This window comes from Daucus carota, chromosome 5, assembly GCF_001625215.2.
Source record: "Daucus carota subsp. sativus chromosome 5, DH1 v3.0, whole genome shotgun sequence".
NCBI lineage: Eukaryota > Viridiplantae > Streptophyta > Magnoliopsida > Apiales > Apiaceae > Daucus > Daucus carota.
In genome coordinates, this window is record NC_030385.2 from 2,421,700 (window position 1) to 2,447,409 (window position 25,710).

General features: G+C 34.2%; 3 protein-coding genes and 1 long non-coding RNA gene across 18 annotated transcripts; 3 read left to right on the forward strand and 1 right to left on the reverse strand.

The window, feature by feature from the left end:
• Positions 1-423: 423 nt before the first annotated feature.
• LOC108223771 (protein WHAT'S THIS FACTOR 1 homolog, chloroplastic) lies at positions 424-11,034 on the forward strand. 15 transcript variants are annotated; one of them, XM_064093518.1, is made up of 7 exons: positions 1,204-2,907; positions 3,895-4,294; positions 4,411-4,499; positions 5,543-5,632; positions 6,275-6,317; positions 6,422-6,490; positions 10,296-10,980. In XM_064093518.1, the coding sequence occupies exon 1, from the start codon at positions 1,690-1,692 to the stop codon at positions 2,899-2,901; it is 1,212 nt and encodes a 403-aa protein (XP_063949588.1). In that variant the 5' UTR covers positions 1,204-1,689; the 3' UTR covers positions 2,902-2,907; positions 3,895-4,294; positions 4,411-4,499; positions 5,543-5,632; positions 6,275-6,317; positions 6,422-6,490; positions 10,296-10,980. The 15 variants fall into 15 exon arrangements, with proteins under 15 accessions (XP_063949582.1, XP_063949581.1, XP_063949591.1 ...); XM_064093524.1 differs by lacking the exon at positions 1,204-2,907 and having other exon boundaries at positions 3,895-4,095; positions 4,229-4,294; positions 10,296-11,033; XM_064093512.1 differs by adding an exon at positions 424-559 and having other exon boundaries at positions 1,623-2,907; positions 5,543-6,490; positions 10,296-10,985.
• Positions 11,035-11,924: 890 nt separating this feature from the next.
• Positions 11,925-13,696, reverse strand: LOC108221160 (exopolygalacturonase). Its single transcript, XM_017395057.1, has 4 exons — positions 13,556-13,696; positions 13,169-13,468; positions 12,340-12,852; positions 11,925-12,188 (listed from the first exon to the last, which is right to left on the reverse strand). The coding sequence occupies exons 1-4, from the start codon at positions 13,694-13,696 to the stop codon at positions 11,925-11,927; spliced, it is 1,218 nt and encodes a 405-aa protein (XP_017250546.1).
• A 923-nt stretch (positions 13,697-14,619) lies between these two features.
• LOC108222274 (uncharacterized) lies at positions 14,620-15,843 on the forward strand. Its single transcript, XR_001806939.2, has 2 exons — positions 14,620-15,077; positions 15,216-15,843. It is a non-coding gene; the product is annotated as an uncharacterized LOC108222274 (long non-coding RNA).
• Positions 15,844-17,494: 1,651 nt separating this feature from the next.
• On the forward strand, positions 17,495-25,252 carry LOC108223710 (uncharacterized). The gene is made up of 13 exons (XM_017398093.2): positions 17,495-17,749; positions 17,971-18,037; positions 18,149-18,259; positions 18,576-18,771; positions 19,905-19,990; positions 20,945-21,140; positions 21,339-21,450; positions 22,389-22,516; positions 22,660-22,866; positions 22,980-23,089; positions 23,512-23,641; positions 23,955-24,104; positions 24,751-25,252. The coding sequence occupies exons 1-13, from the start codon at positions 17,665-17,667 to the stop codon at positions 24,970-24,972; spliced, it is 1,800 nt and encodes a 599-aa protein (XP_017253582.1). The 5' UTR covers positions 17,495-17,664; the 3' UTR covers positions 24,973-25,252.
• Positions 25,253-25,710: the final 458 nt, after the last annotated feature.

Consider the following 25,710-nt stretch of genomic DNA (forward strand, 5'->3'; position numbering starts at 1 on the left):
GCTTTTCTTCCTAGGTGCCCATTTTGTATGGGCCTTTAGTTTTACAACGTTACAAAGAACTTCAGGAATCAGGACATTATAGCTATCCTTGGATTGGACGAATTATCCGAAGAAGATCGCTTAACCGTAGCAAGAGCGCGAAAAATTGAGCGTTTCTTATCACAACCCTTTTTCGTAGCAGAAGTTTTTCCGTCCCTTTTTAGTTGTCATATTTCTATTTTTGTTGGTCAAATTGACTAAATTTTGACCAAAGATTATAAGTCACTGACTCATTATTTTAAAAAACCGAAAATTGTAAAATAGATTGAAACTTATTTTCAGTGACATATTTTTTTATTTTGTCAATTGATAAAATATTAATAAATTTCAGTCAAACTTGAGTCAATTTAACGGCACAAAACTAAATGCGACTAAAAAGGGACGGGGGAGTATATTTTAAAGAGATTCAAGAGTCCGGTCGAAAATTGTTGAAATTGGCTCAGAAAACATGAACATATGCACATGTCGTATTTGAATTTGCTCCTGCTTATTAGTTCTTCTACAGCTACTGCTCATAAAGGTACCACCAGCCGCTCATCTTTTTCCCGGTGTAGTTATTAATTACTGTAACCCTTGTAATTTCGCTTCATTACTTTACTCAGATCGTTCATGTTCGTAACCGCAATTTGAATTTTCCAGATTATTTCATTTAAATTAATTTTGTAGAATAATAAGCTTGTGATTCTCTGTTTCTGTTTGCGAGCATGTCGAATTTTTAGAATGCTGGTTAATTGTTTAATCTCTCAGTGATGATGATAAAACCAAAATATACGAAAGTGTTATCAATTAGTACAGTTGTGAGGTTTTTAGAAGAATTACGAGAACTGTTTGTTCTGTTTTATATGAAATTATAAGTTTCGACTTGGGGAGTGTTGATGCAGTTGGATATCGGAATGCTATTTCTTTAGTATGTTATATTAATTTTCTCTCGGTTGAGGGATGAAACCGGTGTACTTCAGATTGTTAGGTTTCGGAGATTTGTGGAGAGCCTTCTCAGTTATGGTTTGTAGTTTAGTTCAGAAAGAAATGTAGGCAACTAAAACGGGTGCCATCTTTTCCTGTTCAATGCTCCAATATCAAATGCATATCAGTAATTTTCGCATAAAACCTAATTTCACTGTGTTTGATGGTTGTGATATTCATATCCCGTATAGACCGGGGGGGGGGGGGGGGGGTTATGCATTTATTGGGTGCGTATTAGTGAACAGCCGGACCCCAAATGAGTATCCCGGCCTTGGAAAAAAAAGAAAAAATTATTTCTGACCTGGTACCAACTTGAGATATGTGTATCACATAATACACATTCCTCAAATGCGTATCAAGCGAGTAAAAGTGGTCAATTTTTTGAGAATTGGTATTCTTGTCATTTAATTATAGATATTCGGTATTTCCATCCTTCACTTTGTATCAATATACTATAAGAATTTTAAATATCTGGGTTTTGACTTTTGATTTAGATTGTCATGTTTCTGAATTTGTATGTTTTATTAATATTGCTGGAGTTTTTTCCATAATCTGATTGTTTTAAATTTCCTTAGTTTATTTGGCATTAATAGTTGCATTCTTTTTCATTGTTAAGCAAGGCTACCTAGAATACTGAAAAGCATACTGGATATCTTGTGTATGGTGGTGTTTCTTCCGTAGTCTAGCATGTCTCGTGCATTATATTATCTCCGGTTCTCCCGAAACATGTCGCTGTGGTCAATGAAGAAAGATCCAGATCTTGAATCAGCTTTATCACGAAATCGACGATGGATAGTAAACAATCAGATCAAGAACATAATATTACGATGTCCTAACCAGGTGGCATCAGTTAAGCTCCTTCAGAAAAAATTCAAGACTCTGGATCTTCAGGGAAAAGCTCTGAATTGGCTAAAGAAGTACCCCTGTTGCTTCGATGTTTATCTAGAAAATGATGAACTTTATTGCCAGTTGACAAAACGAATGATGTTTCTGGTAGAAGAGGAGGAATCTGTCAAAGATATGCAGGAAGGAGTCTATGTGGAGCGTCTAGCGAAGTTGTTGATGTTGAGCGTAAATCAGAGGCTTAGTGTCCTAAAATTGAATGTATTGAGAAGAAATTTTGGTCTTCCAGATGATTATATAATCAGAATTATACCCAAGTTTCCTGAACTATTTCGAGTTGTTAATTATAGTGGCAGACGGAGTTCGATGGAGATTGAGCTTTTATCTTGGAATCCTAAACTAGCAATTTCTGCAATTGAAACTTCCTCTGAAAGACAGGGTATGGTGCCTTCTTATTCATGTTCATTGCCCTCTTCATGGGTCAAGTCTTGGGAAAGGTTTCATGAATTTAATTCAACCCCATATATTTCACCTTATTCAGATACCGGTGGTTTAGTGGAGGGATCAAAAGAAATGGATAAGAGAACGGTAGGTTTGGTTCATGAAATCCTCTCACTGACTTTGTGGAAAAAAATATCAATTATAAAGCTAGGTCATTTCAAAAGAGAATTCTGCTTACCGGAGAAATTAAATGGTCTGCTATTAAAGCATCCAGGTATATTCTATGTGTCGAACAGATATCAGATTTACACAGTTCTTCTTCGAAATGAATATAAAGGGTCAGAATTGATTGACAAGGACCCTCTTGTAGTTGTGAAGGACAAATTTGGAGAATTGATGCAGGAGGGACTCCATGAGTACAACCGGAGGCACTATTTTCAGAATTTAGAAAAAAATAGGAAAAAGGGGATAATTCCTGTGAAACCTGAGAAAAGGATTGAGAAAATTAGCGAGATGACTGAACAGAACGATCAAGGAGGTGATCTAGGTGGTATCTTGGACCCAGAAGAAAGAAAGCGGTTTTATAGAGTTCTTTTTGATGATACATGTCCATAGCCAGTGGTATGTAATTGTATCTCCTCGCTTTAACAAATCTAACTTGCCTACCCTCAGAGTTAGTACTGAATGTATATTTAGGATGTCATCCAGATTATATATACACCGTCTCCTTGTTTCTTTTTTAACGTTTTTGTATAAAATATTTATGATATTCTTTCTTGTGCGATGAATTTACATTACTGCAATCAGCTTTAGCTGGATTGAATGTGTCCATTTTTACAACATGCACCACATTGGTATCATTTAAAAAATTGTTATATGTTTTGTACAAACAAAATGTGGTATGTAATTTAACAAACAGGGCTGATAGAGTCGAGTGGTTGGACTGTGTGGAAACCTTTGTTGATTTCGCGTTACTTATGCCGGGCATATGCATGATTACCCAGGTAAGGTAGTTGAATTGTTGGTTAAAATCCATCGTGCTCAGGTAAACTAGTTGAATTTGTTATATCTATTATACTAGAACATCAAATTTCCTGGAGCAAATTTATTCTATTTAAATAGACATTTACACCCCCTCCAAACCTATCTCCAGATCTGCACTAATCCATCACCCGCCTTTACCACTTCATCCTTCGGTACAAGACTCAAGTCTATTGCTTGAATAAGGTGAGCTTTGCATGGCTCTAGCATCCGTGCCAATCTTAAAAAGGTGCAGAATCTTTTGACTTCATGTTTACCCCTTTTCATCTGCCTTCTCTTGCTACACTGGGAACACGAAAAATCACCCATAAACCCTAATTACACAATGTCACCAGTCCAAAGGCATCTGCAATTTCTTATTCCTCGTATAGAGCAGGCTTAATAATATTTAATTAATATTGATTTAGACGAGTCATGAGTTAGTGGGAATTGTTTGGAAAATATATCGCGTGTCTTTTTGTAATCAATTTTTACCCCTTGATTTAGCTTTACAGAATGCTTAAACGCTGTAGTTTAAACATGTGTTGATCTGATGATTTTCATCTACTCATTAGTCATTACCACCAGGTGAGTACAAGAAAATAGGGGAGATATTCTATCATTGTTATGTTCTGTTGGCAACTTTGGAACTTGGCACATGGGCACTTCTTTAGGCTTGTAATAAGACAATCTCAAGGAGTTGTAGCTAGATTGTCTTTCTCTATGCATTTTTTGTTTCCTTGTTGCGGCAAGACATGCTGATGCTTCTTGCTTACCACATCACTATTGGCGAGTACGGGATCTTCCTGATTCTAGTCAACTGATCTGATGTTGAGTAGGTGTTTTATTAAAAAATCTAGGATATGATGTGTACAAAAACTGAAAGCGGTATAACTAGCATCAGGGCAAAAATTAATGTCAGATACTCAAAAAGAGAGGACACACAAGCACGAATTTCCACCACCATATGCTTCTGAACCATTGGATGGTAAGTATAGATCATGCTCTTAATTTGCCCACAATGTCTCAACCTAAAACAAGCTTGTGTCTAACTATAGAATGGTTATGATACTAAATTTGGTCTTTTTGTCTCATTGTATGCAGGAGTTGAGACAATAAAGAATGCTTTATATGTCAATGGCGTCCTGGACATTGCTATCACCATACTTACCTGGCTTGCCAGCTATTGTACGGTAAGTATGATAATTAAGCAAACTTAAATGAGAAATTTTTAAAGCCTTAGTTGTATGTTCTGTGAAAGATATTAGTTTGATATATAAAATTGTAGTCATGTTCTAACCTAAGAAAATAGTTGGTGGTTGTCATTGGTTATTATTGATAGTTATAAATTTCCAATTCTATCATAAAGAACACCTGAATTGATGCTAATAAGCTATAGAGGTTTTGTGGTATTTTTAATAATGTATGTTTATTATATAAATTGTGTATCACAACTTCTTGTATTAAAGAGAAACCCTTGTAATTTTTTTTAATTGCTAGTGAACTTGAATTTGGTCTGAAACACAAGAAAAGAATCTATAACAAGGACAAGTCATGTAAATTTTCATATTTAACTTGTAATTTTTTTCAAGATTATGGGCTATTTAGGTTTTTGTGTGTAAAATGTGGTTACCCACCGACTTGCCCTTTGATACTACTATCATTTAGCTTCACAGTGGCTTAGTGTTGTTCATGTATAATATACAGTGGAAAGGTTAATTTCTTACATTTCTGCAGCTGACGAGATGATGAGCATACATTTGATGTACAGTTTTTATATGCTATAATATTCTGTATATGGAACACTGTTATGGACTACTTTGTGTCTGACCAAGGAGAAAGCGAGAGCCAATTAGTTTCTTTTCCAGGACTCAACAAAGAAATTGGTTACAGGTTTTGTTATATGTTTTGGCATTGTCCTGCCATCTGACCAATTGTTTTGAAGTTAACTTATGTGTCCACCTCATATTATCTTCCTCAATGTTTTAAGCCCAATGAGTTGATTCTAACGGTCTAACCATTGCAAATGAGGTATAGAAAGGACTCTATTAAACTGGTCCATTGAAATGTTCTTACCATCTCTGTCTTGATAGCACTATATCTGTCACCATTAACGATTGTGGTATGTCTATGATTAAAATGGTCTATGCATTATTGTAATGATACTTTAACCACGCCATATATTCACATTTTAGTACTTTGCAGTAAGCTGATCATGTTTGGATGCCTTGCGCAGGTTGTGCAGTCGCACATGGTGAACCAGGTGACAAATAAATTACTCGAAAAGAAAATAGTGGAGAACAGTAATGAACAAGATTCAATTCAGGTGAGCTTGACCTTATACATGTATATAATAGTACAAATTTTTGCCTACTCTTTGCTATTATTCACCTACTTCACAACGATGGTCAGCATGAGTCGGCACTGTTGTTGCACATATAATGTAGAACAATTGAAGCTACATTACATTGGATTGGCACTCCGCAATACAGTATTACCTTTGTATATTTACTATTATCTATATCAGGAAATGAATTTTAAAGGACAACACAGTAACACCCAGGTATAAGATCATTATAAATTCGTTTTTCTGCTGTTGCTCACAATTTCCTGTCCAGAAAAAGATAAAAAAAAATCCTCCCCACTGCTCCTCTTTCTGTTGCTGTTAGTCCCTACCAAGTACCAATCTCACCATCTTAACTTACAGAAATTACTCTGTCATTCTGTTTCCAAGGATAAGGTATGTCTATATGTATCTATAATATACATATGCTTGTGTTTGTTTTCTTCATTAATCTATCTTCTCACATTTAAATTTTCTCTAAAAATTAGGGATTCTCATAGCCATGATTAATTACCTGTATTTTTTAGGAGTTTTTGTTTCATGTATCTGCATCTCTGTATGTTTATAAATATACAAATTGGCTTGTATTCTGGACTTTTTTTTATTTATATTGGACGTGTCTAGGAAGGTTAATGAATTAAGTCAATTAAAAGATCTACCGACACAGGTGTGTGCCTTTTTCATTTTCTAATTATTTTGGGATTTCATCACTTTTTAAATATCTGATTAGTAAACAATGATTGACTTTCTAGTTAATATCAAATCTTGCAGGACCACTGTTTTTACCACTAAAAGTTTAAACTTTTATCTTCTCTGATCAACAGCTTCCGTCCTTCCTTGGTAAGTGAATTTAAGAATTCTGCTAACTTTTGTGATAGAAATTATAAGAAAATGATAAAATGCGATCTACATTGCTATGATTGTTTTGCTTGTGTTGGGAAATGGTATGTATTCCTTGCAGATTGATTAATTTATGGGGAACAAGTAGAGTTGCCGACAAGTTTAAAAGCTTGTAAGTTTTTCTTAGAGGGCGGCGTTTGAATAACAAAATTTATTTTAGCTTAGTTCTCTACCAATCTTTATGTTCTAACATTAAAGTTTATATTATTGAAAAATGACAAATTATTTTTTGTATCCTCAATATAAAACGATCACTTAAAGAAGTAAAGTAACAAGTTGATTGTAGCTTTGATCTCATTTTTAAACAATTACAAGATGAGCTGCCTTTCTTTCCGAGATCATTTGTTCTGTAAATTGTCCATATATCATATATTTCATATTTGTTTAATAATAATTTCACTTGAAATCTATATCTGTATGTGTGTGTCTGTGTGTGCACTTGAATTTTCTGGGCATGTGATTTTACCAGTCAATTTATATATATATTTTTGGCATAATTGTTTGATATTTCAACTGATTTTCTTATCCTATCTATGTCATATTACCTATTTATTCATATCCGGATTTAGTTTGGTCCTTTGGTGTACTGAAGTATTGTAGATCATGTTCATTCTAGCCACAAACTGTTAATTGGGTACACTTGTTTAACAGCTTGTGCATCCCACTGCTAAATTGACCATTTACTGAATACTAGAAACATACAAAAAGTTTTTTTATAAGCAACAAACATCTAGCCATACGTTAATCAAGACATATTACAGATCAAAGTCCCTTGATCATCACATATCCTGTATTTCTATTTTGTTGAGATATTTACATAGGCATGCCAAAAGTTGCAGACATCAGAGCTGCCCGATCACCCTAATTTTCTATATTAATATAAAATTTACAATAATAAGTATTGCAATACATACATATGAAATATAAACGCAAAAACAAAGCACACAAATGTTTTCCTACCTGATCTTTTTTATGTGCGTAGATACTATATAACCTTATCATCATCTACAATAATCCTTCTCATTTTCAATTAATTAGTCTATGTTAGAGTTTAGAATATTAGTGATACATTAATTATTGTTTATTTGCATCTGTTTTTAATGTTTTTAAATCTATTTAGAGCAACTCCAACGCTTTCAACCTGTTAGCTAAAAGAGCCCAGCTGGCTTTAAACAGTAAGAGATATAGCTATCCTCCCTCCTCTGCACAATTCCAACCACAACCTCCTGTTAGCTAAATTTTTAGCTATCAAGAATTGAGCCGCTACTTCTGTTGATTGCAAAGCCCATCTTCTAAACCTGCCATCTCATCTCCCACTCGTTTCCTCTCATCGCTGCTACTCTCTCCCTCTGCTTCTTCTGTCTGCTACTTCTACATCAGTTTTATCGTAAAGGTATGCTTTCATCTTTAAACAGTTTGATTGTATATCAAATTATGGTTTAATCCTTTTACAAGCAATTTGATCTGTAGAACACAATTTGGTATCATCTGCTTTTTATGTGATCAATAAAACAAAAATCATTCTACTATGGCAAAAGACATGTTCTGCTTTTTCAGCAATGTTTTTGTTATTCATAATCTTGTGTTCTAGTTATAGAAATGGAAGGGACATTCACATCTTTTCTTAACGAAGGAACATATTCAGAATTTGAGGACATGGTTTTTACTCAACCACCCCCTCAATCCCAATCCCAAACAGAACAACAGGCTTCAGAACAAAACAAAAATGGCAAGAGGTCAAAGAATTTTTTAATTGAGGAGGATATGTGGCTAATTTCGGCTTGGCTAAATGTTAGCATCAATCCCGTACAAGGTAACAGTCAAACACATAAGTGTTATTGGGATAGGATTTGGACTTATTTTGAGGAAAATAAAGAAGGCATAGCAAGTGATCGAACTGCTAATTGATTGTGTAATCGGTGGTGCACAATCAATGAAAAAGTGGCCAAGTTTATTGGAATCTGAAATCAAATCATCAAAAGAAACCAGAGTGGATTACGTGAGCAAGATAAGGTACTGGTTATATAATTTAGTTTATGCTATCTTGGGGTGTGCTGATATTTGAAATGTTTGAATTTAGGGCAAAAATTTTATTAGCTGCTGTATCTGTTGTCCAATACATAGCTATCAATGTACCTGAATGTGGTACATTAGAATAGAGGAGAAGAATTTAAATAGTGGGATGGAGTTGCCACACGGCAGTTCCCGTTGGCAGGCGTTTATGTCATTGCTTACATGTCTGTTAAGGTTTAGTAAGTAATGTGAGGCAGGGAACCCTTTGCTATAAATATATTTTATGGCCAGAATGTAGTTTGAGAATAGAATAATTGTTAGAATTTTCACCAACACAGATGGGACTTGGGAGAAGTATTTACAGTGACAGACTAGTGTGGATAAGGAGTTGGCGCCCTACATGCTTAATTGGAACTTGTTGTGTGGTGTCTCTTTTCAAGGTCTTTCTGCTAGCCAAGCAGACATCAGTCACAACTATGTTTTCTTTTATTTACCAAGATTTGCATGACGTTCTAACCCTTTGCTATAAATATATTTTATGGCCAGAATGTAGTTAAGGTTGAGTAAGTAATGTGAGGCAGGGAACCCTTTGCTATAAATATATTTTATGGCCAGAATGTAGTTTGAGGATAGAATAATTGTTAGAATTCTCACTAACACAGATGGGAGAAGTATTTACAGTGACAGACTAGTGTGGATAAAGAGTTGGCACCCTACATGCTTAATTGGAACTTGTTGTGTGGTGTCTCTTTTCAAGGTCTTTCTGCAGTCACAACTACATTTTCTTGTATTTACCAAGATTCGCATGAAGTTCTAACACCCCCCCCCCCCCCCCCCCCCCAAAATCTTATTATCTTGGTGATGATGTATTAAGTAATCTGAATTTTGGCATGGACCTAGATTAGTGCTCCTTCTGTTTGTTATTGCAGAGGTTGCGGAACCAATTTTTTTCCATACCAGGTGTGGATACTAGGCTCTCTGAGGGATATATCGTTCTTTTGTTTCTTTTGCCTTCTTATTTTTTGTTATGTTGTAATCTAGCTGTTTGATCATTCAAGACGTCTCTGCTAGTTCTAAGCAGACATTAGTCACATCTATATGTCATCTTTTTCTTCAAAAAACCGAGATATGAGTTATGTTGTACTAGTCTTTTTTTCTTTGTTATATTGTGATCCTGCTGATGATGTATTTAGTAATCTGAATTTGGGCATGAGCTTGCTAGACTGGTGCTCCTCCTGCGTGTTATTGCAGTAGTTGAGGAACCATGATATAATCCATGCCAGGTGGATACTAGGCTCTCTGAGGGATAAATTGCTTTTTTATTTCTTCAAGTTTTCTGTGTTCTCTTTGTTGCAATTTAGGTGTTTGATCATTCAAGGCTTTTCTGCTAGTTCTAATATACCCATTTATGTTGGTTTTTTCTTTCTTCTAAATACTTGATATATGTCTGATAGTAGGTATGTCTGTTTGCGACATACAGAATATATCTGGTGTCAGGTATCCACCAGGTCACAATGTGATATAAGTTACAATAGCTAAATCTTGACAGTTATCCCCTGGTTCTGTCACGCGGACAAATATTTGCTTACTTAAAGTGAATTGATTTATTCAGAACCCATATGTTTGTAGTTGCTGCGTTTAGTGCTTAATAAATACCACTGATACTGCTTTATGACTGCAATACTTAATGAGGTGGAGTAATTGTTTAGATTTTGTTCTATTTCTTATGCAGATAGACGAAGCACTAAAGATGTACTAGGATGTAATGAACGAGAAGTTTATGTTCATGCATCACTGGAATGCATAGCGGTTTGCACCAAAGTATCAAGCTAGTATGGACAAAAAAAAGGCAGCTAAGGACAGAGATGCGTCTTCACAGTCTATCTACAGTCAAGTTCCTGCAAGCCTAGAATCTGATGAGAGGATGGAACGACCAATTGAAAGGAAAGCTGCAAAGAAGTTAAAAAGAGCAGCAAATGAAGCAACGAATGAGGAAAGTTTGGAACTTCTTAAAACAAGGCAGAAAGATGCATTGGCGATTGCTTCTTCAAGGAGTGAATTGGCTAACATGAGCTTGCACTTACAAAAGGAAATGCATTGGCTGCATTGGCTATTGCTTCTTCAAGGAGTGAATCGGTTTACATGAGCTTGCAATTACAAAAGGAAATAATGAAAAGTCCAAAGGAGGAACTAAAGCTCGGGTTAGCGAAAGAGGAGAGGGAAAGACAGGAGCGGGAAAAGCAGGTTTACGAAGCGTCTTTCATGACAATGAACCCCAGTAAGATGCTACTGGATCAAGCAAAATATCATGATTCTCTTTAAGCTGGGATCATGAAATTTTTTATTTCTTATGTGTGTACCTGCCTCTAATTTGCGACTACTGTGTACAAGACTTTTAATTTTATCATTTTAATTTGTATAGACAATTATGATTTATGAAAGCAAATCATGTAGAAATACATGACAAATATTACGTAATAAATATGAATATGAATTAAAATTTCATCCTCAGGACAAACCCTAAACCCAGAACACTCGGGTTTGACTTTGGCAAGTATTTAAACACATACTTATTTGTAAGGTATAGAGTATAAGTCTAAATTGTCAAAAAAAAGAAAAAGAACAAATATTTAATTCATGTCCCAACCATGAAGCTGCGTCAAAGATGCTCCACTGCAGAATCTAAATGGATAATATTGATATATCATGCTCAATTTATTTTCAGGTTGGAAACCTCTTTTTATCACAGTTTCAAAATGTGCTACTTGACAGCTTGATTTACAATTAATTCTAATAATCAAAATGTATTTTCAAAACTAATCTAATAAATAAAATATTATTTTTATTTTAATAATCTGATTATTATCCCGATTAATCATTCCAACTAATTGCCGATTATCCAATTAATCCTAAATGATTTTCCATTGATTAATTTCGATTTTACTTTTTACGAAACTGCTTTTAATATATATTAATCAACCTATAATCGCTGGATATGATTCTCCCCGATTTATTTATCTCATTTTCAGTAAATTTATTAGAATTCCATTTATAATCAATAACAAATTTTATATAATTTTAAAGTATAATAATTTAAATTTTTAAACACTTGTGTTTTTAAGTTATTGCATGCAAGTCCCGGCGGTCAACTTGATAAAAGACACATAAATTAAAATACTACTTCCCTGAATTGTATAATACTCATATAAATAATAATTTCATATTTTATTTTTAAATTTTCTTTTTCTGAATGAATATTTACGTGAGTTGATATATGTGCTATGATACCGAAAAAAAGGTACATAAATAATACTAACTTTTATTCATGGAGTTTTAAGACATATATACACAGCCATTATATTTACATATATGCAAGCATCATAGAGGGATCTAATCTTTGCGGACAAGCATGAGGATTTTGTGGGCCGACATACAATATACGAGGAGCATTTGAGCACGCAGAAACTGCTCTGGTTCCATCTTGGAAACTCAAGTTGATGTTATTGAGCTCAATATCAGAACATGGGTTACTGCTGCTGCAATTCAAATTTACTGCAATTTTCGAAGCTGATGTTCCTGAAATTCCTATGAACTTGATATCCTTAACTTGAACGTGCGAATTTCCCTGAAAGATAACAAATATTTAGTCGGAAATCAATAACAAGATACTCCCTCTGTCTCAAAATAACAGTCGTTTTGACTTTTCACGAGTAAAAAGTCAAAGTGACTCTTATTATGGGACAGATAGAGTATGAGAGTCGTGAGAGATGACATACACTGCAATCACGCCTTCCACCACAATAATGTTGATCGATAATAATCGGATTGTGTGCTCTATCCATTATAATGTCTTGGAAAGTAACATCAGCAACAGAGAGTGGAAAGGTGGAATTCCATGTCTTGATTCTGACACCGTTCTGTGTTAACCTAATTGTGCAGTTTAGTACTTTAACACCGAACACATTTTGATCCGTCGCCAACTTGCCAATGCTCCCAATGCTGATGCCGTGGCCAGGGCCACAATTGACTCGGGTGATGTTAATGTTTGTCGTTCCAGGCCCCATGGATATGCAATCGTCTCCGGTGCCAATGTTGGAATCCTGAATGTTGACGAAGTTGATGTTTCCAGTATGAATTCCGTCAGTGTTTGGGCTATCAGCAGGTGCTGTTATTGTAATGTTGTTGACAGTTACGTGGTCGCCGTCTTCTATTTTCATTTGAAAGCCTTTGCTGTTGAGTAACTTTACGTTCTGGACTAATGAATTGTTCACCTTCGTCAACACTACTGACTGTAAGTTCAAAAAACAAGAATAAATTTATTCAGCAATCTCGTGAAATAAAGAGTTCATCTTTGTAAAAATAGGTTAAAGTCAATTGATACTTAACGGCTGTGCTAACTGCAGTTACCTAAATCCAAGTTTTTATCAGTTCAGTTAGTTGCCTGCAATTAAATCTAGTTTTGTGATTCGTTTCCAAGTTTTTTGAGTTCAGTGACCAAACTGCAAGTTGACCATGAATTCAGTGATCTTTTTGCCTATTAACCCCTGCAAAAATTATTTGAAAATATTTTCTGTAGAAATTATGCAGAAAAATTACAGAACTTACGGGGCTAAGTCGTGATGAGCATGATGGAACATTGCTGCAAGTGCTGAAGTTCCAAGCAGAAGGTCCTTGGCCGTCAAATGTACCACTTCCTTGGATTGTCAAGCCATTGATATTCTTGAAATTTATCCAATAATGCTCAGTAGATTTTCCCTGGGGAGCCTGAATAACTGCATTTACCGTAAAACTAACTTGACCTTTGCACGGTCCTTCAAACTGAATGGTTTTTAGCAGATAGGTTCCGTCCACTATCTGCATTGTCCCTCCTGATTGGCATGCTTTTGTCCATGTAGCTAGAAACGCCTTCAACCAAAACAAGAAGAAAATATGAATGTCTGTCAGCTGATCAGTCGAGGTTCAGGACGAGAAATCAATATCATTAAAACTTACATTGGTGTTGTCAGTTTTGCCATCCCCAACTGCACCAGAAGCTCTCACATCAAAGAGACCACCCTGGCTACAAACTTGGCTCATAAATTCAACCATAAACACCAACAACACAGCCTTAGAAAATAATGAACTTAATCCCATAGTTATCAGTATGTCTTTATCTATAATCCTTATTCTTGTTATCACAGTATGGAATATATGCATGGTAATGCAATTTATGCATGTATTTATACTTGCAATGGTGACTGGATTATAGTAATCCATCGAATGGTCATCTTTTACAGGGCAGTGTTATCCTTCAAATATTACTCGCACGGTCACAACATGGATGGTAATTTTATCCGACACAACGGATACCTATTCGTTCTGATCAGTTTGGATTTTTCCGAACCCGATTTTATGGATTTGGATCCTTTTTTAAGACCCATAAATATATTAGATAATATTGTGATAATTGACGAATTATAAGAATAATTAAATCATATTTTCCTAAATATAATTATTTTCGATAAATCAATGAATGGCTATTTACTTTAAAATGAATTATGCTAAAAATTAATATATGTTTGATTCTGAATTGCGTACGAATAATGTTTGACCATGTTATAAATTAATACGAGAGCTAATTTGAGTACAGGTATAAAATATTTAGATTCAGATCATATTTTATCACAATTTTATTTTTTATTAAAAAAGATGTATCATATCTCCGAGTGTAACATGAGAGGCATAAGGTTGGAAATAATTTTCTGTAACATGAGAATACTAATCGTTTTAATTTATTTTTTTATGATCAACAAAACTAATTCATTTTTGGTAAGTTTTTTCTTTTTTTTTTGAAAGAATTTTTGGTAAGTTGTATCTATACAAATTTTTAATAGTGTCATCTTTTACAAGGCAGTGTTATCCTTCACATATTACCAGCACAGTCATTAGGGATGGATATTTTATCCAAGATATTAATCTTATCCGACCCGATACTGGATCCATTTGAAATATTTGAAAACAATTTTTGAAATACATTCAAACCATAATCATCTAGTAGAATTCAAAACTTTCATCTATATATCACATCAAAACAGTATACAATCTGTTACAGAACTGACAGGACTTGTAGTATAAATATTGTAAGAGTATACTAATCAAAACCAAACTGATTAAATCATAAAGCTTTGTCCTAGACAACAAGACAGAACCTTTTTAAACCTCATAAATAACTTAACAGACACATAACAAATTATTGATAGCACCCAGCCCTACCTCCACGTCCACCTCCACCACACACATTAAAGCAGCTCAATAGAAAGAACATGGAGTTATGCAGCTAAGAAGAAGGCGCAGCAACATTGTCATCACCATTTTCCGGGTTGATCTTTTTATTTTTGTTGTTAAAAGGCGCGGTAGCTGATTGAGCAAGGCGCTCACCCACCATGGTTATGACATGTTTCCGTGGAGGAAGTACCAAGCTTTCATTCTTTTTCTTGTTCCCACCACTGCTTGAACCACCGTCTTTGCCAGCCATGTATGTGTGTTAAGATGTTTATCGATTTGTATCTTTGTTACCTTACTTCTTTCGTATGTTTCTGAATCAATGAAGGCAAATAATTCATCTTTTATACTGAATTTGACGCGCTAATTCAAATGTCTGCATTTTTCTCAGAAATTGAGGGGAACTCTTCGTGTGAACTTGGATGAGCTAGGTTTAAACTAAGATAGCCCTACACCACCAGTTGTGGGACAAAATTAATTAAAGGTATGTAACGGTGAGATTTTCACCAGGTTTCTTCAACGAAAGTACGTAGTAATTAGCAAATTGATATTAAGGTGCATTTGCTAAATCACACAGTATGTTTGCCGTCCTAATAGTTTGATCAGTGTTAATTTGTTATGTTTAATTGGTTTGAGCTCAATTTGTTTTTATTCATGGCCGTGTGTGGGATTGTGTGGGATGACAAAGATTTAGCTATGTGTGACTTGCTGTGGTTCAAGTGCTGCAATGCATGATGTGAGTGATGTAGCCTGCAAGTGTGGGATGGTGTTGGACTTGGCAGTATTGCAGATGTGCTTCTCAAGCAGCACCAAAAAGGAAACAGCTAGTGAAATGTCCTCAGAATTGCTGGGTTATGATAGAACCAAAAAGTTTTTACTGTGTCAAGTTGTTGAAACTTGCTATGATATTTATTTGCTATGTAATCGGTCTGCGCCAAAAAAGCAAAAGACTTAAAAGAAATATATGAAATATAATTCGAACAAGGAATAATTGGCTAGTATATTATTTTATTAATACATATCGGTGTTCTAAAAATTAAAGATTAATCAACAATTAATCAATGTTGGAACATGTTCCGTTTAATATACAAGAAAAACGGCTAAATTCGACCGGAAATTTTGACCATTAACGATCAAACTTATAAATTTGACCGATTCTGGTTGGATTGAATATTTTTCGGCGCCAAATTTAAATTTTTTGAAATTTCAAAATTTTAGAATCTCGGTCAAATTTATAATTTCGACCAAATTTGGTTAGAAACTAATTTTGATCGTATTCAATCGAAATTAATTTTAATCAGATTTTTAAATTTGACTAACTTATATTCGACCACTTTTGTTCTGATTTAAAATAAGTATTTTCGATCATTAACGGTCGATGCATTTTCGACTAAATAACAGTGAAAAGAGCACCTTTTCTTGTTATATTGGTTAAACAATAATCGAGTTAATAATCTTTTTTTTTAAATAATTGGATTAATGAGTCAAGAATGCTAATTGTGTATAATCCGTTAATAATCGATCAATAAATTAAATTAGAAATTTACAAAATTAAAAATTAAATTTATTAAAGTTAGAAATTAATTTTGATCGTATTCGATCGAAATTAATTTTGATCAGGTTTTTAAATTCAACTAACTTATATTCGACCATTTTTGTTCCGGTTTAAAATATGTATTTTCGATCGTTAACGGTCGATGCATTTTCGACCAAATAACAGTCGAAAAGAGCAGCTTTTCTTGTTGGTTAAACGATAATCGAGTTAATAATCTTTTTTTTTTAAATAATTGAATTAGTGGGTCAAGAACGCTAATTATGTGTAATCTAATAATCGATCAATAAATTAAATTAGAAATTTACAAAATTAAAAATTAAAAATTAAATTTATTAACAATAAACAGTACTATAGAAAGTGTATATTATGTTTACATCAAATACTGCACGAACTTATAAGTCAAATTATCCAAACATCAAAAAAAAACTTATAAGTTCATGTAACCACACACTTAACAACTTAAAATAAATACTTTTGTTTCTCACTTCTAATTCATTTTTTTATTTTAAGTAAGAATTCACTTTTTTAAGGCTTAGCCAAACGACCCCTGCAATACCTAGTTCATAGGAATGAAAAATTTTTGTGGACAAGAAGATATATAGCAAGTGTTTGGCTAAGTTAGAAAGCTCAATCTTTTGGACAAGAAGATATATAGCAAGTGTTGGCTAATTTAAAATTTTTGTGGACAAAAAGATATATTTTTCAATTAATTATTTTTGTAAACACTCTAATAATCATGAATAAAATTTTAAATTTCAAAAAAAGATAAAATAAATAAAATGCAATAATAAAGAAAGATAATTGACGTGATTAATACTGGTACAAGCCATTTCATTTACTAGTCAATTACACATAAAATTCGAATTAAAAAATACCCCCCTACCCGAATTGTATATATTAGAGAACGGCACGTACAATAATATTTTTATAAAATGTAATTTTATAACTTATTTTTAAGATTTTTTAATTAATAAATATTTATATTTTAAACTTTTATATAGAAAAAATTAACAAAAAATATATAATTATAATTTATAAGATCATTAAGATGCGTATTGTGAAATAAAAACTCATGGAATTGCATAGATATATACACAAACCAACTAAAAAACCCTGACATTCACAAGTATGCCCCTGATAATGAGAATGTAAACACGCGCCGTAAGAGAGCTATATCCGACCCGACACTGCTATCACATACACGTTTGTTTACACACTCTATCTGTGAGCATCACAGTTTATCCGGCCGCCGGAAACCTAATCATCGCCGCCCGTCACAGATCTAATGGCTAAAGATAATGCAATGGAGATCGACGATCAGAAAATCGTCTCCGATCAGACCAATCCCAATCCTAAGTTCTCAATTCACGGTCTCTCTCTCCCTCCATCTCCCTCTCCCTCTCCCTCTCTCTCTCGCTATCTCTCTCTCTGCTTACACATATGAATAGCTAATGAATTGTGATTGATTGATTAATCACACTAATACAGTAGTGTACATACAATTTCCATCAGGATACGTATGCGTTTTGCTGTTTAATTGTTGAATTGATAATTCAGTGTGTAATCGAATAGATATTGTTTGGATATTCAGTGTTGCAGCTGCTAAAATCTGCACAGATGCAACACGGATTGCGGTTTGGGGATTACACTCGTTATCGGTATTTATACGTTTTTCAGATCTGGCTCACTTGGGATTCATGTTATGGATTGTTATTGTGACATTTTAATGTCGTAACTGTGGTTTTGAGTGTTTTTGGTGTGTGTAACAGGAGGTATTGTACTGCTAGGCTAAGGAGGTTGTATAAATCGTTGAAGTTTACTCATGGGCGTGGTAAATACACTAAGAGAGCTATACAGCCGTCCATGGTGACAGAAGTCAGGTTGCGTCTGGTATCTTTATTAGTATATTATGTGATTTTTGGCCTATGTTTGTTATTGATGAATGTGTTATTAATGCTGCTGATTGCTTATCCCGACAAGCGTTTTTTTTAGCTGAATCCGTATTAGAACAAATGAATGGATTTTAATATCGTAGAAATGTATATTTGGTGTATTTAAGCATCCTAGAATTATGTAGGAGTAATTTTCAAGATTCTAGTTTCCGTAGATGTGACAAAATTGGAACTTCTGTACTTTCCTGTATATTTTATATTTGCATTTTCAATATCTATGTAAACTATTCTATACTTGCAATAGGTTTCTGCATGTGGTTCTCTATACATCTGAAAGAGCTTGGAGCCATGCCATGGAGAAGAGACAGCTGCCAGATGGCCCAAATGCACGACAACGTAGATATCTGATTGGTAGGCTAAGGAAAGCTGTAAAGTGGGCTACCTTTTTCGCTGAGCTCTGTGCTATGAAGGGCGATTCTAGAACTTCTTTAGAAGCCGAGGTGTGTGTTTCAAATAAAGGAACCAATTTGGGCCATCATGTAGATATGATATTGACTTGGGATATTATTTCTGGAAATGACAAGCTAGAGTATATGGGATTCTCATTTAGTTAATGAAATATTACTGTAAAAAAAAAAGGTGTTAATTTATTAGTTTGAAACCCAAAGTAACTATTACTTGGTTTGCTAATTCTAAACCATCAGTCCCTGTGCCTCAGTTTCACAATTAATTATTGTAGAACATGAAACATCACCAGAGCCATATCTTTTGTGATATGATATACAATATCTTAATGTCTGTAATACTTCCACTAACTTGATATAAGCACGGCTGTGCTGGTGTTTCCGGTTCTTTTTATCAAACTTAGCTATATAAACAAACTGATTATGCCTCGCCTTGAATAGTGTTATATATTACCATGTTTTTGAGTGTTAATACTTGTATGATTTTCACTCACATTAGAAGGCCACATCGGGGACTCCTCTTATTAGTGAGTAGCAGATTTTGACCTTGTTTTTAGTCACCCCATATATTCTTCATCTGAGTTATATATTTTAAATTTATTTGACCCTTTTTTGTTTTCTCTTTTCCTGTTTTCATTAAAAGCTATATTACTTGAGGGTCATACCTTTATTTATCTTAGCTAATTATGTTTATGTGTATTCTTTCTTTTTTTGTAATTTCTTTTCCACTATTGGTCATTCAGTTAATTGAAGTCGGTAGTACGCATATATAGTTTACCTCCCTTTGCATTCTTGAGTGGCTTCTGAAACTGAATTCTTTTTTCTCGGACTGCTTACGAAATCCTGTTTTGTTTTCCTTGAATTTGTGTTATTATATATTTGTTGACATTATGACCTGTGTATTAGAAAGAAAACTGTCTAAAGTATATATTGCACTTACATGTATATATTTATCAATGAATTCTTAATATCTGATTCTCTAAAAGATTCTACATGGTACTACCGCTGTCCACTTTCATGTCAACTTTTACTGTTTACTTATGCTTAATCACTGATGCTCTAAAAGATTCTACATGGTACTACCGCTGTCCACTTTCATGTCAACTTTTGCTGCTTGAATGTATATTTGGTTTTCATATCTATTCAGCAATTTGATCTGTAATTTGCAGGCCTACGCCTCTTATATGAAAGGGAATATGTTGTTTGAACAAGATCAGAATTGGGACATCGCGTTAAAGAGTTTCAAGAGTGCTAGGTATATGTTACTTTAGATAATCTGGACTCGTTTATTATTCATAAAATTAAGATTGCAATGCCAATACATTGTCGTTTTCCTGCGATTTAGTAATCCCTTAGTCCTCTAGTTCAAAATGGTTCATATACAGTTTCAATTTGATATCAAAAACAAGGTCGTGCCCGAGAAGTACATTTGCAGTCACATTGATTTAAGTAAAAGGTTCTAATCTGTATAAGAAAAGTTATTATTATGTTCTGCTTTTGTAACTTTTTTTAGTTAGGCTTTTGACAAAAGTTAGAATGTACAACTACAATAAATTTTTATGCAAAATACATACACAAGAACATAAATTAAAGTTTGAAGCTCGAGCAAGACGACTGGACTTGGCATATCACTATACTGGGGAGGCATGGTAGAACACTGTGATTTATGTTTCAACTTAACATTGTGCTCCCCGAGTCGTATAAATGAGGTAAGAGAAAGGAAGAGGTAAGAAAATAATTTTTTTTTAAAACTTACGTCATGGTCCAGAGATTTTTTAAGGGAAGGAGAGAAATGAGCAGAGAGAAAATATTCTGTACTTTCTTCGAACAATTTTTTTTCCAAAACTTGGATGACTGGGAGAGAAGCTCTCACACCTATCACTACTTCTTAAATATTACTATACCTTCCTATAATAAATCAGGAGCACGGTGAAGAAAGTTTTTACAATTTTTTTGTTTCACTTCTCACCCGCTCCTCTTCTTTTCTTCAAATAAAAAATCTGGAGCACAGTGTAAATGTAAGGGTCTATTCTAATAATAAAAAAATTTGGATCGAGGGTCGTTTAGTTATGCTTATGCATATTCGTGTTTTTATTTGGCACTTGATACTTATCGAAATTTTTTATGTAGATTCTTAGCAAATCATACCCACACAGTCGTTAACTGTTTCTTTGAAATATTGTGCTGTCTAATGCTAGTTATCTTATAGGGCTGTTTATGAAGAACTTGGGAAATACGGGGATCTGGAAAATCAAGTATTGTGCCGTGAGCGTGTTGAGGAACTAGAACCCAGCATACGGTACTGCCTGCACAAAATTGGTGAGTCGAATCTACAAGCTTCTGAACTTCTACAAATAGGTGAAATGGAAGGACCTGCACTGGACCTTTTCAAGGCTAAGTTAGAGGTTAGTCTATCACTTTTAAACAGATTCGATTAGTGCCTGTAAGTGTACCAACTTAGTGCACACAATTATTTAAATTTTTTCTTTCATATGCTATGTCTATTTAAACATGTACAAGTATAAGTTTGTACTTAAAAATCTAAAGCCATCTTTAATGCATGTTGTTTCCTTAAATTGTAACTTTTGGTCTGTTTATTTCAGGCTGTCATGGCTGAAGCTAGATCTCAACAGGCCGCATCTATGACAGAATTTAATTGGCTAGGGCATAGCTTCCCCATTTCAAATGCAAAGACACGGGTTTCAATATTGAAAGGTATTAGAATTGTCTTCTTATTGTGTTAGAATGAGGAATACCTGACAAGGTTAAGAATTGTAGGAAATTCCTCTGCAGAGAAACAGTGGGAAGTAGAAATTATCAAATATTCAAGTTCTCATTATATAGGATGATAACATTTTCTTATATAAGGTAAAACCCTGTATTAGATAATAGGAAGTAGGAACTATTTTATTCTAATTTTAGAATATTCCTAGTAGACAATACAAATATAATATACCCAAGTATTAATATAATATTTGGAGAAGTTAAATATTTCATGCTCCAAATTTGAATCAAGTGTATAGTATTGACTAGCTTGTCGAGCCATGTTACTTCAGCTCTAATATATCTATGAATATAATCTTTTCTCATGTAAGAAATGCTTGATTATGATTTGCCACTGGAGGTTCTTCCTCCGCTGCATCAGATGTATTTTTTTTTTTTGCTAAATATCAGATGTGAATTTTATATTATATTATATTATATATATATATACTCAACTTGCCCCACCTTGCAGTAATTTAGTTGAAAATTTGTCCTTGAAACTATGTCTTCAATGGATATTGAATCCTTAAGGAGATGGGATGCGGGGGGGGGGGGGGGGGGGGGGGGGGGGGGGGGGGGTGTTGGTACAGTTGGCAATTTTTAAGTGTTAAATTAAAACCTCTTTTACATTGTTAGGTGTATTTTGTTTGTAACCAATTATTTTCATGCTTTGGTTAGATGAGATTAATTCACTATCACTAGACTGAAGTAATGCTAGTGATGCATTTTTAAAATTGATCTTTTAAAAGACTATGGATTGGGAGTACTGTGGGGTCCATATTTTCACACTTAGACAACCGCATACTTCCATCACAATCGGGTCTAATTCTATATACATCTGTGTTTCATTAATCTGAAACTTAATTGTTATTTATTGTATATTTTATCAGCTCAGGAGCTGGAGGAAGACCTCCATGGTCCAAAACGAGAATCTGTTCCAGCAGAAAAAAGGCTGGCCATATTTGACAAAATATTTACTGCTTATCACGAAGCCAGGAGTAGCATCCGTAATGATTTGGTAAGGCATCAATTTTAATTAAGTTTTAAAAAGGCGAATAAGGTTGATTCTTTATTGCGCAAGTAATGTACTAAATCTATGATATGTTTAGGCACATAAATGCATCATTAGGAGAAGTTTGATATAGCATATGGTTTGTTTAGGCTAATGCAGGTAATTCTGAAAACATGAAAGATGATCTGAGTGGCCTTGATAAGGCCATAGGGGCTCTTTTGGGACAACGAACTATTGAGCGAAACCAGTTGTTAGTGAGCATAGCAAAGAGTAAGCTTAACAAGTCACGCGATGACAAAAATGACAGAGCTACTAAACCAGAGGAGCTTGTCCGCTTATATGACCTACTATTGCAGGTGACTTTGGGTCAAATACAACAATTTTTTGAATTAATCTCTGGAGATGTTTTAGCATCACTTCCAGTTCTGTATGGTCTGAAAAAACTTAATATTGTACTCATTTATGGCAGAATACGGCTGACCTTTCTGATTTAGTCAGTTCTGGAAGAGATAGAAAACCAGAGGAAGTGGCATTTGCTGAAGAATGTGAAGTCAAGAGTTCAATTTTTCGAGCAGAGAGGTTGGCTTTATTTATAAAATATTCTGTCTGTTAGCAGAAAGATAACCATGTAGTGCACCCTCTCCTAATAACATTAATATTAGTACTTCTCAGATGACCTGACTAGTCAATCTTTTTTTTGCTTGGGTCTTACTTGAATGAATTATAAAATCCAGAAACTATTAACCAGGAACATCGTTTGTGCCAATTTAGAAGTGTAGCCAGATACTTTATTGGTTGTGGCTCAGTACTTAAGTATACAATATACATATAAATTGTTATATATCTTTACTGTAGACTGATATCCAACATCGGCTGGCCTTTGTGAAATAAGCTAACTGATTACAGTCACCCGTGATGTTCCCGAAACGAGTTTGTAATTACGGACGTGAGTTCTGTTGGCTGTTTTTTAAATAAATGGCGTTCCTTTCAATTGTTGGCAGGTGCTTCTACTTGGCTAAATCTTACAGTTTAGCTGGAAAGAGAACTGAGGCATATTCTTTGTACCGTCGTGCTTGCTCTCTTGCTGATACTGCCCTTAAGAGGCTTCAAAGTTTAACCACTGCTGAACAGGTTAATACTCCAAGAAATTTCTGGTTTATGTTGTCATGTTTTCATGCATTTCTTGTGCCATGAGATCTTGATCCTAGAATATGTTATATGAGAATGCTATGGACACTTTTTCTTAATTTATAAGTGAAAATGGAGGCCCATATTTCTCTGTTTTTCCTTTCTTGAACATGGTATAGTAATATATTACCTCATCTGTGATATAAAACAATATGAAGGTTGTACTTTTTTCACTAGTAAGCTTGAAGTTATCTATTTATTATGAAATCGTGGACTTCTAATCATTTTCCTTTGTCATGTATAATATATATGACAGGATGTTCTAAAAGATTTGAAGGCTTTATACAATGAGAGTAGATCAAACAGTTGTATAGAGCATGCACTAGGTATCATGGAACTGGAGAAGGCTCCTGAAAATCTATCAGAAAAGATCTCAACTATGTCATTAACTGCCAAGGGGACAAAGGTACTGTATTTTAATATTTTTGGTTCTTGCTAGCTTTCTGTAAACAGACATTTTAAATTATAAATTCACACAAATAACAAATGGTAGCTAATCATATTATGCATAGTGATTTAACCTGACACTGGTCCTGCTTAATATGTTGTTGCACAGTCATGACAATTTGTTGTTAAGTTGACATTTTTCGTTAGATTTGTTGATTGCATTTGCATGGCAACTCTTATTTCTTGTAAGATATTATCATTTTCAAACTTACAGGCATTTAAATTGTTTGTGGTTAAGCCTGTTGTCCTAAACCTATGAAAGACAAGTATATTCGGACCTCTATTACAATATTTTACTATACCTACTAGTCATGGTTTTGCTTAACGCAACTCGTTCATAGTACTTTAGTTTTTTTATCCAATTATTTTTTTAGACAAATTTGACAATTATTGTGCTAATCTCTTTCATGTGATGATCCCTCGGTTCATAGCGTGAAGTTTTTGTTTAGTCAATAATGTCAGTGTCAGTATTCCACACGTAGAAGCGCTATTGTGGATTATAGAGTGAATCGAATTTTTATCAGTCTTAAAGTATTACTGCAATGGTGATGGTTCCCGTTAAACTTGTTGGCGTGATGTATCTGTTTTATCTTGATATGTTTCAGCCGGGCAATTTACTTTTGGAAAAATTGGATGCTTATGAATCTGCTGTCGGTGATCCAAACACAAGAGGAGCTCCTCGCATTGAAACCTTTCCACCAGCCTTTCAAGCATTTCCTCGTAATCCAATTGTTCGGGACCTTGCCTATGACTCGATTGACTTCCCAACTCTTGAGCACCGAATGAAGAAAGACAAGAAGGGCTTATTAAGTAGGTTCTGGGGTTGATTAGCTTTATCTGACTTTCCAGTCATCCTTTTGAGAAATTTTTTGAAAATTTTCTTAAATGTAATTTATACCATGTGGACTTGTTTTCATATGGGAAATGGAAATATAGTACTGTAGAAGAGAATATGGGTGGGGAGTTTTTTCTTGTGGAAACGAGTACTTGTTCACCCAGTTTAATGATAACGATAGATTATCATGGGGTAGAGAATTGTTGCAATTATATTTATAAACAAAAGTTTTGTGTTGGCCTTGGATTCTATTATGGAGAAAGAAGTTTACATGTTTGCTGTTTATCTTTCAGTCAAATGTAACTAGATGTAAAAGCCTGAAATATATTGCCAAGGTAGTAGGTTCGAAACCAGATTAGAAGCTGCGATTAGTTTCTTAGTAGACATCTTTCTAGTCACTTGTGTAACTAACTGCAATTTGCACAACCTTTTAAATCGTTGTGAAGATCACATGATAAACATGAGAATGCATGTGGGCGCTTGATTGTCTGGACGAAACTGATGCATAATAGTGGAAGATGCCTATATCTGAATAATGTGCTGTGGGACGGGTTTTTCTGTCTTTTACAACAAAATTGTGGATTTATAGTAACTTGTCTGGGGTATAGGCCCTATTTGGGAATTAACGGTTAATGGCTAGCTGTTATCGGATTGAATCAGATGTTTTGACTAGCTGATTCAAATATGTGTTCGGACTAGCGGATTGAATTAACGGTTTATTGTAAAACTG

Excerpts from the sequence above, each read along its gene's own strand:
- LOC108223710 (XM_017398093.2), top strand. The coding sequence starts at position 17,665 with ATGGCTAAAGATAATGCAATGGAGATCGACGATCAGAAAATCGTCTCC. Across the intron at positions 19,991-20,944 it reads AAGAGTTTCAAGAGTGCTAG|GGCTGTTTATGAAGAACTTG; the intron begins GTATATGTTACT and ends GTTATCTTATAG. Across the intron at positions 23,642-23,954 it reads GTTTAACCACTGCTGAACAG|GATGTTCTAAAAGATTTGAA; the intron begins GTTAATACTCCA and ends TATATATGACAG.
- LOC108223771 (XM_064093512.1), top strand. The coding sequence starts at position 1,690 with ATGTCTCGTGCATTATATTATCTCCGGTTCTCCCGAAACATGTCGCTG.
- LOC108221160 (XM_017395057.1), bottom strand. The coding sequence starts at position 13,696 with ATGGGATTAAGTTCATTATTTTCTAAGGCTGTGTTGTTGGTGTTTATG. Across the intron at positions 13,469-13,555 it reads GCAAAACTGACAACACCAAT|GCGTTTCTAGCTACATGGAC; the intron begins GTAAGTTTTAAT and ends TTTTGGTTGAAG. Across the intron at positions 12,189-12,339 it reads GTGGAAGGCGTGATTGCAGT|GGAAATTCGCACGTTCAAGT; the intron begins GTATGTCATCTC and ends GTTATCTTTCAG.